At 50.5% G+C, this 19475-nt stretch overlaps 1 protein-coding gene across 1 annotated transcript in view; it reads left to right on the forward strand.

Moving 5' to 3' along the window:
* FGF18 (fibroblast growth factor 18) overlaps positions 1 to 19475 on the forward strand; it is a 38427-nt gene that overhangs the window by 12645 nt on the left and 6307 nt on the right. Inside the window, exons 3-4 of the mRNA XM_007939766.2 lie at positions 4444 to 4624; positions 18046 to 18152. Of these exons, the coding sequence (XP_007937957.1) occupies positions 4444 to 4624; positions 18046 to 18152 (288 nt within the window). The remainder of the gene's footprint in view (positions 1 to 4443; positions 4625 to 18045; positions 18153 to 19475) is intronic.

Raw genomic sequence — 19475 nt, forward strand, 5'->3', positions numbered from 1 at the left:
ACTTGGCACACATGGGGCTGCCATGAGCTGGAACGGACTCAATGGCAACTATTAACAAACAGCAACAGCCAAGTGCTTAACCATTTGTGCCACCTAGAGCCTTCACAGCCACTGAAAATGCTCTACAGTGCACAGTTCTACTCTGGCACACGTGGGGCCACCATGAGTTGAAATTGATTCCATGGCACCCGGTTTGGCTTTTTTTTTTTTTTTTCTTCTCAGTTGCCATATCTAGTGTGCTTTTTAGTAGAGTGCCCAAGACAAAGAGCAGCTTAGCAGTGATATATAGCTCTTTAAAGATCCTACTCATCCCTCTGTTGGGCACTGTGTTTGTTTGGGTAGTAAGTGGAGGGTCTGATCTTAGCTTCTGGTTTCCTAGTCTGAGCCACAGTCATTTAACAAATGTTTGCTGAGTTCTTCCTCAGGACAGGCCTGGAGGTCCATGGCTGGACCAGACGAGCTTTCTGCTGTCCATTGAAGTAGAGTGTCCTAACCAAGCCGAGTGGGTGGAGAGGGAAGCAGGCAGGAAAGGCTTCTGGGAGGAGGCACCTGAAAGCACGTGTCAGGTTGGCAGAAGAGGGCAGGGTCTCCAAGGCAGAGGTCTTGCCTAGAAGCCCAGGAGGACCACTGCCTTGCCAGGAAGAAACAGACCCTGTTTCCATGTCTGAGGCCACCCCTGCTACCTCCCTCAGGGTCCATCGGGCCGCAGAGTGTAACTTAAACGGTGGAAGCTAGGCAAGATGGATTATCCCCACCCACATCCTGCGGAAGGGCCACCTATAGCCCCTGCTGACCCTGGGTCACCCCACTGCCTCTGTCCAGTGGGCAGGGAGAAAATCATTAATGGGAAGCTGGCTCCTGGGCAGGGCAGCTCCCCTCAGGGGCCTGAGGTTAGGAGATTGGTTTGACCTCTGGTCAATAAGGTCTCCTGTGAGCAGGAGGAGAGGAGAGGGCAGGGAGGGGTACTGGGAACCCTTGGGGGAGGGTACAGGCCTGGCTGCCTCCAGAAGACATTCCAGGCCATGAATGGGGGTCTCGGGGACACATGCCCTCAGATATGGGCCTCAGGGGCTCTAGGGGTTTTTTCTTCCCTTTGGGTCCCAGGCTGTGACTGGGAACTGGCTGTGAGGGATAGTGTAAGCCAAGAGGGTGAACAACTGGAGGGCCACTAGGCTAGATGACTCACGACAACAGACTTCTCTGAGCCTCAGTTTCTGCATCTGTCAAATGGAGGTGATAAGCATTCCCATGTTACAGAGTTATTGGGAGTGTCAAAGTGGTACCATCTCGGTGGTAATCTGTACCGAGGATGTACCCTGGGTTTTGGGGTATGAGTGTGATCTGCTTGTGTTTGTAGAGCTTTACTTTACCAGTTGCTGTGGAGCCAGCTCAAACTCACCATGACCCCGTGAGTACAGAGTAAAACTGCTCCACAGGGTTTTCAAGGCTGTGACCTTTCAGACACAGATCGCCAGGCCTTTCTTGTGAGGTTTGAATTGGGGAAGTTGAATTTGGGGGAGTTTGAATTGTCAGTCTTTTGGTTAGTAGTCAGACACTTAACTGTTTGGACTGCTCAGGGACTCCAGACCTCACTTCCAAACCAAAAACCAAACTCATTGCCATCGAGTCAATTCTGACCCATAGCAACCTCTTTTAGGTTTCTGACAGCAAATCTTCACAGAAGTAGAATCTTCCGTCTGCGGAATGGAGCTTCTTAAAGAGGACCTCTTACAGTGTATCGATGGTTACCCCCACAGTGTAGGGCCTACTTTGTGCCAGACACTGTTCTAAGCACTTTATGTGTTGTTTTCAATGTTTAATCTTCACAGCAACCTAGGAGATAGGTACCGTTATCATCACCTCATCTTATAGGTGTGGAAACTGAGGCATGGTGAGGTTAGAAGCTTGCCTCAGTTCCCTTAGTCAGGGAGTGGCACCCTGGAATTTGAACTTGGCCCTGTGTCCTGGATCATCACAGCATTTCTTGCTTGCAAGGCCCAGCAAGGCAGGCACAGGGACAGGGCCTAGGGGCTGCCTGCAGGGGTGGTGCACAAGCTTGGGGGCCACTGACACGTGGATTTAATTCTACTGTGAGCCACTCTGTAACCTTGTCAGTTAAGCTTCAGATCCTCAGTTTTCTCATCTTTAATATGGAATAATATGTTTACTCAAAGGATTATTGTGAAGATTAAATAATACATCTGATTAAAGTGCTTGTGGGGCCTAGACTGGAGTGGTTGTGTTGTTGTTATATGCTGTCGAGTTGGACCCGACTCATAGTGACCCCTCCTTGTGTTTCTGAGGTGGTATCACTATGGAAGTAGTTTGCCCAACCTTCCTTCCGAGGAGTGGCTGGTGGGTTTGAACTGCCAGCCTTCTGGTTAACAGTCAAGTGCCCTAGGCACTATGCTACCAGAGCTTCTAGACACAGAGTGGAGGGATGTACAAATCAGCCTGGGCTTGCAGAAACCCTGGGTAGGGTGTGGGGGCTTAGCAAAGAGGAAAACATAGCCTTATCTTTAGGAGCTCACAGTTGAGGGGTGGGGCAGAGGTGTGGACAGTCAGGGTTGTCAGAGCTCTGCCATGGGTTGGGTGGGGCCACTCTCTTATGGCAAGAGGTCTGTGTGGTCCTTCTTTGTGCCCATCCCGACAGAGCTTGTGGACCCATAAAAGAAACCCAGAACCCTGTTCAGTCTTATGGTTCAGGTGGGATGGTATAGGGAAACAATTAGCAGGTCATGGGGAAGCCTAATTTAACACTAAATGGCATGATAAGACTCCAAGTCTATGTAAAATCCATTAGTTCATTCATTCATTCAACACTGTTGGTGTTTCTGCTGTGCAGGGTGCTGGGATATAGCAGTGAACAAGGTGCAGCTCCAGCTTTCATGGTGCTGCCAGTCTAGTGGGGCAGACAGACAATAAACAGATCAATAGATCCTCTGTTGGATTGAGAAGTCCTGACAGAAAAAGCCTAGTAAAGGGATGCAGCGTGATGGAGCAGGGAGGGTGCTGTCTCAGAAAGGTCTCAGAAAAGTGGTCAAGAAAGGGCTGTCCAAGGAGCTGACATTTGAGGAGAGACTTCAAAGAAGCAGAGAAGCCAGAAAGAGGTTTGAGGCAGAGGGAACAGCAAGTGCAAAGACCCTGAGGCAGGAGTATGTTTGGAACTTCCCAGGCAGAGTAAGGCAGCGTAATGAGGGAGAGAGAGTGGTGAGAGATGAATGGCAAAAAGCAGTCAGGGTCACCCCATGCAGGGCTTGGCCTCAGTGTGATGGGAAGCAGAGAGAGTGTTGAGAGGGAGGGAAGATGACATGTTGTTGTTGTTTGCCGTCGAGTCGGCCCCGACTCATAGCGACCCCTCCTTGGGTTTCCGAGGCAGTATCACTACGGAAGTAGGATTGTGCAGTTACATAGGTGGTTGGATTTGACTGGAAGATAGACTGCTGGGGGAAGAATAGAAGCAGGAGGCCAGTGAGAGGGTGGGTGCAAATAGTTCAGGTGAGAGGTGGTGGAGGGGGGACAGGAAGACTGGAGAGAGATGTGTTGGTGTAACCAGAGAAGACTTCCCAGAGGAAGTGCACAGACAGGAGCTAAATCTTGAGGAATACAGGAGATTTGAATGAGGAATTAAAAATGAAGGCCTTTTCAGGAGAGGTCAGGATGTAGGAAGATGCTTGGTGTTAGGGAGGTATGAGGGCTCTTGGGGGCTGAGGAGGAGACCCCTAGCATCAGCTCCCAGGGGAGAAGTTGTGGTGGACTCTATTCATCCCTAGAATGAGTCACCAGGCTTTCCTCCTTTCTTGATGTGAACCCAAACAACAGCTATATATGCCTCATCAGTTTCCCATCTCCTTATCAGTTTTGGCACTTCCCCCCCATTCCATTTGCTCATTTTATCTTTATAGCCACCTATAGCCACCTAGGATGTAATCTAGGAGCTCTGGTAGCATAGTGGCTAAAGCACTTGACTGCTAACCAGAAGGCTGGCGGTTCAAACCCACCAGCCACTCCTCGGAAGGAAGGTTGGGCAATCCTGCTTCCGTAGTGAAGGTTTCTGCCTCAGAAACCCAAGGAGGGGTCACTATGAGTCGGGGCCGACTCGATGGCACACAACAACAACAGGATGTAATCAGGGCAGAGGCTCTGTCCCTTCCCCCACCCTCACTTTTATAGAGAAGGCATCTGAGGCAGAACAAACCATGTGCCCAAGGTCACACCAGTATCCTTCTCTCTAACCTGCTTGCTTTAACTCTGGGCTGATTATTAGCTTTGGCACTTCTTGGCTGGGCCGCCTTGAACAACTTGCTTCACTTCTCTGAGCTTCAATCTGTGAAATGAGGGGATGTGTGTGCAGGGGACTTGAGGCTTGTGAACATTGCTGGCTCCTGTGTGGAGGGGACTCAGGAGTTCAGAGTGGCTCACTGACTCCTTTTCCCTGCCCAGGTGCTGGTGGCCGAGGAGAACGTGGACTTCCGCATCCATGTGGAGAACCAGACACGGGCTCGGGACGATGTGAGCCGTAAGCAGCTGCGGCTGTACCAGCTCTACAGCCGGACCAGCGGGAAACACATCCAGGTCCTAGGCCGCAGGATCAGTGCCCGCGGTGAGGACGGGGACAAGTATGGTATGTGCCAACCCCCTTTCCTCCCGAAACACATACTCTCTCCCCCTAAACACATACTCAGAAGCCTCAGATTTAAATTCCAACTTTGCCATGTCCTGGCTATGTGACCTGGGACCTGTCACTCAGCCTATTTGGCCTCAGTTTCTTCATCTGTAAGATGGACCTGCGGTAGTACATCTGGAGAGCCTTGTTGGGGGTGTTAACTGAAGACATGAATAAAAAGTGCTTTGCTGCTGGTAGATACCCCATAAATGGCAGTTGTCACAGGAGTCAGGGCTGTGGCTACTTGAGGATTGCCTAAAGCAGATGGCTGCTCTCCTTGTCCCAGATTCAGAGGGGGTACCTCTGGGTGTAATGCTTTTTGAATGCTGCTGCTGCTGCTGGTGGAAATCTGGCCTGGTGGTGGTAGTGGTGGGGTGTGTGTGTATGTGTGCACATGTGTGTGTATGTGTACATGTGTATATATATGCTACAAGCTTGAGTTTGTGCACTTGTGAGCCACGGGCCTTGGGACATGGCCCCCTGTACCTACCCTTGACCCTGGAACTGCCTCTCCCCAGCTCTGCGGTGTTTGAAGCCATCACCCTCTTGCTGCCTCTGCAAAAGAGTCTGGAAGCAGTGAAATACCCTGAGTCCCTCCAGTCCCCAAGCCCCCAGCCCTCGGCAGTAAGCGAACCAGACATGACCCCACCCTTCAGAGCTTGGGGGATCTGGCAGACACAGACACAGCGCATATTCTCATCATCCAGGTTATTTATTTAAAGTTGCTGGCAAGGAGAAGCAGAGGCCGTTGTGGGGCCCCTTGGTCTCTGACTTTCCACTCTCACAGGGAAAGCACCTGCCAGCCTCCCTCCCCAGCTCTCAGGCTCAGGTTTAGGGAGCTGTGGCTGTGGGTCCAGTGGGCAGCGGCTGAGCCTGCCAGCCTGGGCCCCTCTGCAGCAGTGCCCCTGCTGCCCGCTGGCCCCTGCCCACTGTAGTCGGGATGTGACAACAAGACAAACAATTTCTTGGACCTTTTATGTTGGACACCATTTATTTTCCCTCAGCCCCGGGGCAGAACTGACCTCATGGTAGGGCCCAAGTATGGCAGCTGCACCGCCACTGGGGGTGGGCTGGGCTGGGCCACACGGGCCATGGCTCCGGCATCTCCAGGCCAGCTGCCTCCCTCCCTTCTCCCTGCCCTACTCAGTCCCTACTGCCTCCCTACCCCTCCCTCTGTCTTTCCTCTTCTTGCCCTCTTCATCAGGCCCTCTGTCCTGGTTTTCCCCCTCCCCCTCTTTGTTTCTGTCCTTCTCTCTGTGCCCCCCTTGTACCATCTCTGTTCTTCTCCTTGTCCCCCTCCCTCTAACCACAGTCCCTCCCCTCCTCTTCATCTCTCCCAGGCCCTCTGCTGGTCGCCTCTCTGGGGCCTCCTGTGGCTCTGTGCCCCCCTCCCCTGACACCCGGCTGTGCTGGGCAGACCCAGGTGGTGGTTTTCCCTGGGATCTGCTGTCCAGTTGCTGCCAGAGAAGGGGCAGCTGGCTGGCCGGCCGGGCGGGAGGTGCCCTCCTGGGGAGCCCAGAGTTCTCACTGGCCCCTCCAGGCTGGGAGAGTACAGGGGGGTCAGACTCTGGTCTGAACCATCTGTCCACACCCTGGGACAGGAGGTAAGAGTGCGGGAGGGCAAGGATCTGGGGATACTGGCTCCACTCTAGTAAGCCCCGTGCCTTCTCCCTTCCTCTTCTGAGTTCTATGTGACCTCGGGTAAGCCCTATGAGTACTCTGGGCCTCAGTTTCCCTTCAGTAAAATAGGAGGGTTGGCCTAGAGCCGTACTTCTTACACATTAACTTGCTTGTGAATCACCAAAGGATCTTGTTAAAAATGCAGATTCTGGATTCTGCAGATCTGGGGTGGGGCCTGAGTTTAGGTATTTCCATCAAGCTCTCAGGTGGTGCTCAGGGACCAGACTTAGAGTGGCCAGGGGCAGGCAAATCATGGCTTCTCTTCCAGCACCACAAACTCCATGATTTAGTAACCCTCTCTCAAGGAATATTTTTATGCACTCTGCCAACCCCCCAACACCCAGGGCAGTGCGGGGGGGGGGCCCTTGCTGGCTGTGGCTGCTCCATTGAAATGTCCAATTAGAAATGCAGACAAGGCGCAGGGACCCCATCTGTGAGCCCTGGGAGAGGAAGTGAGACAATGGAGCCAATTGAGGCTTGCAATGTAGATAATCAATACAAATATTATTGGGAGGGTGATTTATGTGGCCAGGCTAGGCCAGGAGGATGGGGCTGCTCTGTCCAGCCGCATCAGTCCGGTCTGCCCTGCCTGTGGGGGAGGGGTGCCAGTGGTCCTATGTCCCTCAGGCCAGGGCGCCAATGCTTGTCCAGGAACTTGCTTCTCAGGGTTCAGTCCAGCCAAGAGAATCATGCAATCTGAGACTTTTAATACATATTTAGTTAGAATCACATGATTTATTATAACATGCTGTCTCAGAATTTTAGCAAACATGCTGTATAAACAGGATCCTTTAAAACAACTGGAATTTGGACTCCCCACGAGCACTCAGATTCTCACGTTCTTATAAATACACCAAGTCTATAGGAGGCGCTAGACTTAGTCTGGGGAGAGCTTGAGGTGCAGGTCTACTTTTATCTGGGTGATTTGTGGCAGTGGGCTTCCATGCCTTGGTATTCTGCAGGAGGGTCTCCCCATGGTCCCTGGAACACTGTGGAAGCCCCAAGGGTGGGCTGCTCCAGGAAATAGGACTATGTTAGCTTGATGCTGGTCTCTTGGGGGAGAGGATTGCCCCCAGAGGACTGGAGGCTTTGGTAGTAGTATACCTGGTGTGTGTAGGGGGCAGGGCCATCCTGCCCACCTGGAATTATCAGCCCCTCTCCTTTCTGCCCTCTGTTCAGTCAGCCCTGCCTGCAGGCAGTTGCCTCCTGGAATAAATAGCACTGGACCAGGAGGCAGGACACCTGAGTTCCACTTGCAGCTTGCCCCTAAGCAGCCTGTAGAGCCTGAGGCAAGTGTCTCTGGCCGTGGGCTTGGTTTTTTCATCTGATAAGTGGACCTGAGAAGACCCCATGTCACCTGCCCCCAGGTTGATGCACCTAAGCCCAGGATGTAGAGGCATCCACTCCTCCTGGCTGCAGGAAACGGGGCTGCTGGGTGACTGGGGGTAGAGTTCCAGATGGTGATGGGGCCAAGGAGAGCCTGGGACAGTTGAGCACAGAGTCAGGAAGTGTCAGGGGTCTTAGGATTAGGGGTAGGGTTGAGGGACAACTCTGATTTCCCTTGAAAAAAAGGGCTTCTCTACTTGAGACAAAAATTACTCAAAAAAGATATTTTGTAGGAATCCAGCCTCCTAGGACTGGGAAGCATAGTGGCTAAGACATTTGCCTGCTAACCAGACAGCTGGCGGTTCAAACCCACCAGTCACTCCTCAGAAGGAAGGTTGGGCAATCCTACTTCCGTAGTGATACCGCCTCGGAAACCCAAGGAGGGGTCGCTATGAGTCGGGGCCGACTCGACGGCACATAACAACAACAACAACAACAAGGACTGGGAAGGCCAGGGAGGGGCTATGCCAGGCAGGGAGGCAGTAACGTGTGGGGTTGAGCATGTAGACCCCAGTCTAGTGGGGTTTGAATCTCGGCTCTACCACTTACTAGCTGGGATACGGTGGATCTGTGAGTTAGCCTTTCTGATATTGTTTTCTCTTCTATAAAATGAGTTAATTAAAATGAGATAATATCTTATGCCCAAAGATATATTATTATTAAAATAAGAACAGTAATAGTAACCCCCGTACTCATTTCTGTGAAGGGCTGGGGATAAGGAGCACCATCATGGGCTCAGATTGAGTTTCCCCTCTTAGGAACTTGTCCTGGGCTTCCTGGGCATCTAGAAGGGACCCTGGGGAAGAAGCAGTGCTGCTTCTTGCCACTGGGGGACCCTGGTGTGGATGGCATGCAGACAGAAGAGGGTCCTTCAGCCTGATTCTGGGCTGCTGGGTTGGGCTGACCATGTTTGGGCTGCCTTCCCTGGCCAGATGGAGAAAGGTCTTTAGACCCTCTTATTGGGTGTAGTCCAGTCTATCAGTCTCTCATCCAAGGACTAATTACTGAGCATGGGATATGATGGTGAGTCAGACATGGCTGGTTCACCCCTCTTTGCTATCTCAGCCTAGGCCCCTTTCTGCTTCCTAGAGGCTGAGTTTGAGTGGGAAGAGCCTAGACCACTAGCTTTTTTGGTAACCGTAAGCCCTTTCATCATCTTTAAGGTGGGGAGGGATGTGAGGTGTGGAGTTGGTACTCATCAGGCTTTCCCCATCTCAGGCATGATGTCACTTGTTGAGTCCAGCTATTGAGTCAGCCCACCTCTGCTGGAGCTCACTCCACTAAGCAACTTTCCTGAACCCCCAAAACTTAGGGACATGCACTGAGCCTTTGTGCTTGCCCTTGTCCCAGAGAGGACCCTGCTGAGGTGGAAGCCTCTGTTGATGTGTCTGGCTCCCCTCTGAGGATTTGAGCCCTAGAAAGCAAACCCTGCCTGCTTTCTGCTGTGCCCCTGTGTCTAGCTAAAGGCCTAGCAAAGAACAAGCCTTCTTAAAGGTTGTTGGATGAATGAACAAAATAATTGTGGGGACAACTGCAAGGACAATTAGGGACTGACTTACATGGATCCCACAAGAAGGAGGTGAGCTGGGGGTGAGGAAGAGAGGGGTCCTCTTGTCCCCATTTCCCCCACAGAGCTGCTGGAGGGCTGAGTCCCAACAAGGAGCCTAAGGTCCTTAGGCTGGCTGGTGGGACCTCAAGTTGAGGCAGCAGGGACCCCTACTCTTGAGTTTGAGTCCCCGTAGACCATTCTCCGAAATGTGAGACCATGCCTGTCCTCTGCTTAGAGGCTCTTACCTCACTTAGAACATATTCCAAATCCTTGAATAGCTGCAGTACCTGGCACAGCCTGCCTCCTGACTGCTGCTCTCCCCACAGCTCTTGTCCTTGCTCACTGCGCTCTGGTCACTGCAGCTTGCTCCTGTCCCTTAAACAGACCAAGCAGGCTCCTGGCTAAGGGCCTCTGCATTGGCTGTTCCCCCAACCTAAGAATGCTCTTACCAGACACCCTGATGGCTGCTTCCCCGCTCACCCAGGCTTTTGTACCATTGTCCTCTTATTAGAGAGTCCCCAGCTCTGCCCCAGATGGGTCTATTTTTCTTCCTAGCACTTTTCACTGTGGTGAAATTTATGTGGTGCATTTAGTTATTCATTTTCTTTTTCTCCTACTATAATACACACAAATTCCTCGAGGGTAGGGTTTGTCTATTTAGTTCACTGCCCAGTGCATGGAGCTGAGCACATGGCAGGCGCTCAATATCTGCTTGAGCAAGTGGGTGCCTGGTGCCTCCTATGTGCATCAAGGAGTGTGGCTATGGGTCATTCCCCTGAAGGCATCATGGAAAAGGGGCTTCTCTTCATGCTTGGGGAAGTGCTTGGTACAGAGCTCAGCCTACTGTAGGTACTTGGCAAATCAATCCTCCCTCCCTTCCTTTCTCCCACCCTTCCTTGTTTCCTCCCTCCTTCCCTCCTTTCTATCTACCCACCCATCCACCTATCTTTTTCTGTCTGTCTATCTGTTAGTATGTCCATCATCTATGAAGGCCAACCTTTCACTGTGCAGTGGGAATAGTGTGAAACAGAGCCAGCTTCCCCTAGCCGCTCTCCTGGCCGCGCTCTCCCGGCTGAGAAGGGGCATTAATATCTTAGTCTGAGCCCCCTGCTCTCTGAGCTCATGTCCCAGAACTTCTGTCCTTGGTGAGGAGTGGCTACCCATGCCTCACTGACCTCACAGCTGAAATGGCTACACCAGAGCTACAGTGAAGATTAAATATAGCTCTTGATCAATCCTATTGATTTTTTCCTTTTCCTTTCCGTTGCGCCCACATGGCCTGCAAACCTCCTCAGGGACTTTAGGAGAAGAGGAACTATGAGCTCTTTTAGAGAAAAGACCAGAATATGTGTGTGTGTGTGTGTGTGTGTGAAAGAGAGACTATGTGTGTGTGTGTCTGTATATGTGTCTGAGTGCTTCTCTGTGTATATCTTTATCTGCATGTGTGTCTTTGTGTGAGTGTGTACCTGTGCATGTGTGTGTGAATGTGTGTCTGTGCGGTCCATGAGTGTATATGTGAGTGTGTCTGTGTAAATGTGTGTCTGTATATGTGTGTGAGTGCTTGTCTATGTGTGTCTTTGTGTATGTGTCTGTATCTGCACGTGTCTTTTTATGCGTGTCTGTGTAAATGTGTGTCTGTGTGTGTGCCTGTATATGTGTGTGAGTACATGTCTTTGTGTATGTGTCTGTGCATGTGTGTGTGTAAGTCTGTGTTTGTCTTTATTTGTGTCTGTGCATGTCTGTGTGCCTGTGAGTGTCTGTGTGTCTGTGTGTGAGTGTGTCTGTGTGTGAGTGTATGTGTGTATGTGTGTAACAGTCATGTGGAAAGATCTCCAGAAAGGATTCCTTCTCTCTCAGCTCCCACTTCTCTCTCCCTTTCCTGACCTGGCCCACCTTCAGAGGGGAGGAAGGGAGTTCTGATTTGGCGTGACCTCCAAGCTCTTTTCTAGCAAGGACGTCTCCTTGCTGCAGGATGATGCTTGGAGAGTGGCCAGCAGCACTGTCAGCGCTGGAATTGCAGTGACTGGCTGCTGGCCCTCCAGGCAGGGCCCACATGGAGGGCTGGCTCTCTCTGGTTCCTAGCTCCCTGCTCCTCTCACAGGTTTGGGGGTGACACCCAAGGCCTGGGAGAAATAAACCCGTTCTCTATCTTTGTTCTCTAAGTCCTGTCTTCTGCATCTCTGTCACTTTACTCTCTTTGTATTGTGCTTTTCTCTGGTTCTCTTGCTGCTGATCTGTGCCTTTCTCTGCTTTTTCCTATCCTTTCAACCAGAGGCTTTCAGAGTAAGGGCCTGGATCAAACCCTGGGAAGCCCAGGCAGCGGATTTATACTGGAGTCAACCAATCAATCAAAGTCACTTCTCTTTCCTCTGCCACTGCCTGCCTGCGTGGTATCTGTCCCCCATGTCTGACTGCCTCTGTCAGATTCTGTCTGCATCTGTCTGTCTCAGAACAGCTGGAGTTACTCTACCTGTGTTCAATTCCTGATCCCACCACTTGCTAGCTGTGTGACTCTGGGAAAGTAACTGCTCAGAGTCTCAGTTTCTTCATCTGTCAAAAAAGGAGAATAGTTCCCACTTCATAGGGTTGTTGTTAGGATCAAAGGAGATAATCCATGTTTAGACTCTTTGCCCAGTGCCAGCTAAGTGCTCAGATAAACATTACCTGTTGTTACTTTTTAAATTATCCTTAATCCAAGCATTTAAGAGAAATGGGGGAAAAAAATAGCTTCCTTTCCAGCTCCTTTTTCTTCCACTCTTTTTTTTTTTTTCTTTCCTACTTTTCCACGGATGTGGGAGAAGGAGAAGGTGCCTTTGAGTTCCTTCCCACCTGTCCTCCCTGGTCCCCTGGGCTCCTGCTGTGTGCTGGGTCCTGGGGAGGCCCACCCTGTGGGCTCTCCTTTTGAGGGTGCTGTGGTGTGGGACTTCCTCTTCTGCACTAGCTGCTTCTGGTTCATGTAAACTTTTCTTTTCTTGCCCAGATCTGAAACCCTTCCTTGCCTCTTGGGCTGTGGTCTGACCCAGTCTTGGTGGTCCTAAGGGTTCCCCCCATCTCTTACTATTGGTTCCAAAGCATCTTTCTCACAGTGGTCCTAGGGAACCACCTCCTACCTCAAGGTCGTTTGGAAGTGGAGCTGTGTAGAGATGGGCCTTAACCTTTGATCTTGCACACATTTTTCTACCCTTTGACCTCTGTTTCAAGAAAGCAAGGACAAAGAGAAGACCTTACCTTCTTTTATTCAGCGTTCACTTACTCACTCCTCCTGGGAAGGGACTAGGGTAAAGGAGAAGTGGGTGGTGGGATAGACAAGCTACGAGTAAGAATTCTGGGCCAGTCTGCCTGGGTTTGCATCTTAGCCCCATCATGGTGTGACCTTGGGCCTCAGTTTGCTTATCTGTAAAATGGGGATAATAATGGTAGTTCTAAACTCATAGGATTCTTGTGAGGGTGAAATGAAATAATGCACATAATGTAGCAAGAACAGTGCTCAGCACATCAGAACCAAAAGAGGCCTTAGAGGTCACTTCGTCCTGGCCCAGAGAGGGACAAGTTTTTTTCCTTGGTCACACAGCAAGTCAGACTATATTATAGGAACACTGAAGCTGGGGATGGAGTAGGTAAGAGCCCCAGGCTCTAGTGAGTGTCTTGAGCAGTGCAGGCCAGAGATTACTCTAGCCAAGAGGTAGCAGAGCAGGGAAGAACATTGACTGTAGAATCGGAGACCAGGGTTCAAACTCCTATCCTGCTCTTAAGTAGCTGTGTAATCTTGGGCAGGTCCTTTCACCTCTCTGACTCTCATTTTCTTTAACTCTTAAGTGGTGTTAGTCATCTACCTCACCAAGTTTATTTATTCATTTAATAAAATTTATTTATTGGCCATTTACTATGAGCTGGGAATGTGTTGCTGCTGCTGTTGTTGTTGGTTGCTACTGAGTCAATTCCATCTCATGGTGACCCCATGTCTTCAGACTAGAACTGCTCCATAGGGTTTTTAAGGCTATGACTTTTTGGAAGCAGATTGCCAGGCCTACCTGCTGAGGAACCTCAGCATGAGTTTGAATGGCCAGCCTTTCAGCTAGTAGTTTACACTACATAGGTAACCCCCTTTGGGTTTCTGAGGCAGTAACTCTTTACAGAAATAGATTGTCCAGTCTTCCTTCCACAGAGTGGCTAGTGGGTTTGAACAGCCAGCCTTCTGGTTAGTAGTCAAATGCCTTAGGCAATACGCCACCAGAGCTCCTGGGCATATGCTAGGATATGGAAATCACAATGGTAAATAAGACAGATAAGTCCCCTCATAGAGCTTACCTTCTGGTGGAGGGATACAACCAACAAAAAACCCAAAAAACCAAACCCACTGCCATTGAGTTGATTCAAACTCATAGTGATCCTCATAGGGTTTCCAAGGCTGTAAATCTTTATGGAAGTAGATTGCCTCATCTTCCTTCCACAGAGCAGCTGGTGGATTTGAACTGCTGACCTTCTGGTTAACAGTCAAAATGCCTTACCCACTGGGCCACCAGAACTCCTTAACAAAAACCATAATGGATAAAATAATTTCAGGGAGTAGCTCTGAGGAAGATAGAGCAGTGGATAGAGTAGAGCTGGGTTGTGGAGAGTGGTGCCAACATTAGGCAATGTGGCCAGGGAAGGCCTCTCTAAGCAGATGACATTTCAGTTGGAACCTGGGAGATGAGAAGCTATGATGGGAGGCTCTGGGTAAAGCAGTACCTGGCAGAGGAAACAAGTAAGTGCAAAGGCCCTGAGGCAGGAGTGTGCTTGGTTTGTTATAGGAGGAGGCTCGTGTAGCTGGAGGGCTGTGCATGAGAGGGAGAGATGGGGACAGTCAGTAAAGCCTGAACATTCGCCCCTTGTGGGCCCCTATAATTAGTTTGGATTTTTGTCTAAGTGGGTTGGGGATCCCCAGGAGGCTTTTAGCAGGAAAGAGACATAATTAAATTTATATTTTTAAAGGATCCCTCTGGCTGATATGTAGATGATAGCCTGGAGGTGGTGGTGATGGGGGCGAGGGTAGCAGCAGGCGCAGGCTGTTGAATTGTGCAGGCTGGAGGTAATGGTGACCTGCTAGGGTGGAGAAGGGGTCTGATGAGGAACTGAATTAGACAATGCCATAAATTCCTCCCCTCTGACCTGGTACAGGATCCATACATGGAACTGAGCTAGATGAGGCTTCTGGCTCCTGAGAACCACATTTTGGGGGCTTGGGACATGAGAGGAGGGAGCGTGATCCTGAGGACCAGGCAGGCTCTGGCGGCAAACTTAGCCTGGGTGGTGTCTCTCTCTCTCTCTCTTTTGCTTGCTGAGAACTGCTGCTGATATTACTCCCCAGAGACTTTACATAATTCTGGCCCAGATCCCTCCTCATGATGTCATGCGTCCAATGGAGTCTAGGTCACTCCATTGCATGCTGCGGTCGGTGGGAGAACAGAATTCTGGCTCCCCTGGTGCTGCAGCCTGGCGCAGACCCTCCCCATGCTGTGCGGGGGCGGCTAGGCTTACAGGGGGTGGCGGAGGGCGGGGTGGGCAGTGCGCTGGACAAGTCCCCGCCCCAGGCCCATTTGGCCTGCTCAGGCCAAGGCCGAGACCTCCTGCGACAGATTGGTGGGGTTGGGCATTAGGGCATGTTTCTCCAGAGCCCAGGCCTCCCCTGGAGCCCAGGCCCCCAGCAGAAAGAGGCAGGAAGACCTGATAACATGCTAGGTTGCCTTGCTGAACCTGTTTCTGAATCTTGTCCCTCTGTAAAATGGGGACAAGGACCTTGTGGGAAGGTATAGCTTCAGTGGGCTCACAGGAGCCAGGCTGACAGGTAGTAGAAGCTGTTCTGAGGAGAGAGGCTCAGGCATGTGCTGGGGGAGAGGCAGATGGGGCAGAGTTTCCCTTTGGACTCACTTGGCCCCAGCCTTGTGGCTCACCCCTTTCCTGACCCTCATTCATGCCTGCTCCTTTTCCAAACTTTGCTTCCCAATGCCAGGGAGAGCCAGAAGAGGGTAACCAATCCCCCACTCCCCCAACGTCATGCACACCTGATGAAATGGTGGCTCAGAGGGGGATGTAGCTTGCTTGGGGTCACACAGCCTGTGATAGCAATGCTAGACATGGAATCAGACCCCATGATTCCCAACCCGAGGTGCTTTCTGATATACCTCATGATGTGGGATGCGCTTGACCTTGAGGGATGCCAAAAAAGTTCAGATCAGAGGGCAAGACTTGGGGAGACAAGATCTACTCCACCTCCACCCTTTGCCACACATCTGATTTTTTCCATGACTTTTGTTTTCAGGAAGATTGTTTGGTTAATGCAGTTACTAAACCAAAACCAAACCCACTGTCATCAAGTCGATTCTGACTCATAATGACCCCATTGGTTTTCTGAGGCAGTAAATCTTTACAGAAGTAGATTGCCCAGTCTTGCTTCCTCAGAGTGGGTGGTGGGTTTGAACCACCAACCTTCTGGTTAGCAGACAGATGCCTTAGGCACTGTGCTACCAGAGATCCTTATGCAGTTATTAACTTAAATTTAACAGTCACTGAGTTTCCCCTGCCCAACCTTTGAGAACAGGGAGCTAGGCTCCTCATAGCATCATTTTGTATAAACCTCACAATAAGTGTGAAGATTAGGGATGATGTGGTGCAAACATCATCAGTGCTTAACTCAACTGTTAGCCATAAGGTTGGTGGTTTGAACCCACCCACATGTGCCTCAGAAGACAGGCCTGGCAGATCTGCTTCTGAAAGGTCACGGCCTCGAAAACCTCATGGTGCAGTTCTATTCTGCACACATGGGGTCACCATGAGTTGGAATCTATTCAACAGCCACTAATGATAACAGTATGAGCATTTTACAGATGAAGAAACTGAGGCCCAAGGTCATATGGTTGGCAAGTGGAGTCAGAATCATGTCCAGGTCTATGCATCCCAAAGCTTTCCCCTTTTCCCTTGCATGTGCTGCCTTCCTCAGTGGAAGAAGCTTCTGGGAGTTGGAAACCCTCCTGACCCCCCTTAACCCCTACTCTGTATGGGGTCTGAGCTAAGGGAAGACATGGAGAAAGCAAGTCCCAGATCTGCTGTGATGTTTGGCCCTGTGTTCCCTGGGACTAAGTTAACAGGGAAATTATTCAGAGTTTGAATTAAACGGGAACAGGGAGGATCGAGGGCTTGTATCACCCCCCTCATCCTGGCTTTGGCTCATATTCCTGACTCAGTGTTTACTAGAGGTGGGGGGAAGGTGGAGAGAAGAATGGGCCTCCCCTTGTTTCTAGAATTACTAAATTCTTGTTAGATCTTTAAATTTTATGTAAATTCTTTTCTTTTTTTCATAGGAAGGTTGGTATCATATTTTAATTAGTAGTGGTGTCAAAGGAGGGCTAGATTAATTATTGGAAATCTCGAGTTCCAGATGGTTTAAATTTTCACAGCAGGGCACCAAGGTATATATATTTTTAAATTTTTATTAAAATCATACCCAGTGTATTTTAGGGGCACTGAGGTATACTCTTTGTGGCTCCAAGGATACTGTACTTAGGAATTTGGGGCTATGATTTTTGTTATGGAGAAGGAAGCCCTTGTCACTGGAATTAAAAGTTTGTGGGTGAGGGAGGGGCAGATGCAGGAAGGGAGTTTGAGATTGGGGGTGGAATGCAGAGGCAAAGAACGCTGGGGAGGGGAGGACCAGGCACAGGGGTTCAAGACCAGAGAGGAGAGAGAGCTCAGAGAGGGTACATGTCTTGCCCAAAGTCATATAGCACCCTAATGGGGAGAAAATGTGAACTGGCAAAGGGACAGGGAGGGGTCTGAACAAAGCATGGATAATGGATGGCCACCCTTTGATATCTTTGTTTAGTCAGGGGTGTAGGGGGTCATCTCTGGACAACTCCATCCAGAGGGGGTGGTCTAGCTTGGGGTCTCTCACTCCTAGACCAAAGGAATAATTGAATAATCTTGATTGGGACTTATGGACTCCTGGGAATTAGTCATTCCTCAGCCTTGATAGGCTTGACTGAAGGAAGTGGAATACCCTAAATATATTGTGTGGCAACACCTCCTTTGTGCCTTCCCCACTTCAAGTGGCTAGGGCAAAGGTGCAAGAGAGCATGGATAGGGCTTCCAGGTGTTCGCCCTGAGGAAAGGGCCCTTTGACCTAACTCTGAAGGAGGTAACTTGACCTCCTCAGAGACAGGATGTGTGTGTGTGTGTGCAGTGTGCAGGTATGTGTGAGCAAGCTTGCTTACATACATTTGTCTGTCTGTCTCCTTAGTCCCAAGACTGCAGCTTCTCTGGGTTGTTTGTATGACTGTTGGTCCCACTTTGAGAAATGGAGTTATTTGTATGGCTTTGGGGAGTGGGGTTATTTTTATGGCTGTTGATTCTGCTTTGGAGTATGGAGTTATTTGTATCCTGCTTTCGGGAATGGGGTTATTTGTTTGGCTGCTGGTCTTGCTTTGGAATGGTGGAGAAGGGCTGAGGGAGGTGGATGATGATGGGGAGAAGACAGGTATAACCATATTTAGCCACAAGGGGCAGATCTCAGGCTGGGGCGACTAGGGTCCCAAGTAGAACCAAGAAATGCTGGGGATGGGGAACATGTAAGGGGTGGCTTCCATCTTCCTGCCTGAGGAGCGGGGTGCTCCAGTGGGACCTGTGAGAGGCCTTCCTAGGCCTGATTTTGGGGACTAGGGGACCAGGGACAGGGTCAGGTGAAAAACCTGGTAAAAAATGCGTCTTGTTCTCCTTCTGCCTTTCGAAGCCCAGCTCCTAGTGGAGACAGATACCTTCGGTAGTCAAGTCCGGATCAAGGGCAAAGAGACGGAATTCTACCTGTGTATGAACCGGAAAGGCAAGCTCGTGGGGAAGGTGAGTGATGGCCCTGAATTCCTGAGGAACTCTGGGGTTCCCCCAGCAGCTCTGGGGAATTGGGACATGTGTCCAGGACCCTGTCAGTCCCAAATGAAAAACAGGCCCTGTGAGTGTGCATGTGATTCCCATGGTAATCTCTTCCTTTCACCCTCTGTCCGGCACCCTTGCCCATCAGGCCAAGGTTTCCATGGCTGTGACTTTGGGGAAACTGTGTCCTGGTGGATGTGGAGCTCTGGTAGTGGGAGACCCCTCAGGATGCTCTGGGGCTTCCCAACTGCGTGTACCTGATGTCTGGGAACAGGAATTGGCAGGCCAAGGGCGGTGACTGCAGCGATTGTTTAAACACTCGCCAGGATTTACAGCATTGTGCAGCAATGGCCTCCAGAACCGGCTTTTCGTCAGCATGCTGGGCCTCATGGTTCTAGCATTTCAGGAAGATTTTATTACTTTGGAACAGGCAAGACAGTTGCATGCAATGAATTAGGGCGGGGTACAGAGGTGGACTTATGTGCTGGGGGCTCTGAGCCTCCACTGCCGCTGTGCCTAGGTGCCTCCCTTTTCTCCTGGGTATGCTTGTTTGTGGTGCTCACATGACTTGCTTCCCTTGGGTGTTCACCTAGAGGGGCACACTGGCAGCAGCTGTATGGTGGAATCTTGCTTTGGGTCCCCCGATTCTCTCTGTAGGACCCTATCATCTCCATATCCATCTTGCATAATGGGGAGAGGAGGCTCTGTTTGCAGAGGTGGGATGAAGGTGGAGGGGAACCCCAGATTCCAAAGGAGAGGAGCTTCTCTGGTGTGAGGGCAAGACCCTGGCTGATTATTTGTCCTTTATTGAACTTTGTTGGGGTGGGAGGTGACCAATCTTGGGAACAAGCAATGTTTTTGATTTTTTTGAATGTCTCACTTCCTACCCTTCTCTCTGACTCCTCCCCTCCATGCCCAGGGGGAGGAGGAGGAGAGTGTAATATGCCAGGAACCAGAGCCAGGGTTTCATCACATTATTATTAGTTATTAATAATGGTAACAACTGCCTCCATTAATCAAGCACCTAGTTTGTGCTAGACTCTAAGCAAAAATGCTACCATTACCTTCCCCATTTCGCAGATGTGAAAGCTGAGGCTTGGCAGTGTCCCGGGCATTTGTCCCAAGTCCCACGCTAGAAGTAGGCGGGTTTCAGAGCCCCATTTGGAAGAAAAAGATTCCAGCCACAATGCCCACAGTCACTTAAGCTTCCCAAAGAGCAAAATAATAGTAATCCGAAGAGCGCGTCTTCTCGATGCCGAGGAGTGGTTTTAATTAGTGATTCACTCTGCGCCG

This window comes from Orycteropus afer, unplaced genomic scaffold, assembly GCF_000298275.1.
Source record: "Orycteropus afer afer isolate SDZICR_OR568_19922 unplaced genomic scaffold, OryAfe1.0 scaffold00062, whole genome shotgun sequence".
Classification (NCBI taxonomy): domain Eukaryota; kingdom Metazoa; phylum Chordata; class Mammalia; order Tubulidentata; family Orycteropodidae; genus Orycteropus; species Orycteropus afer.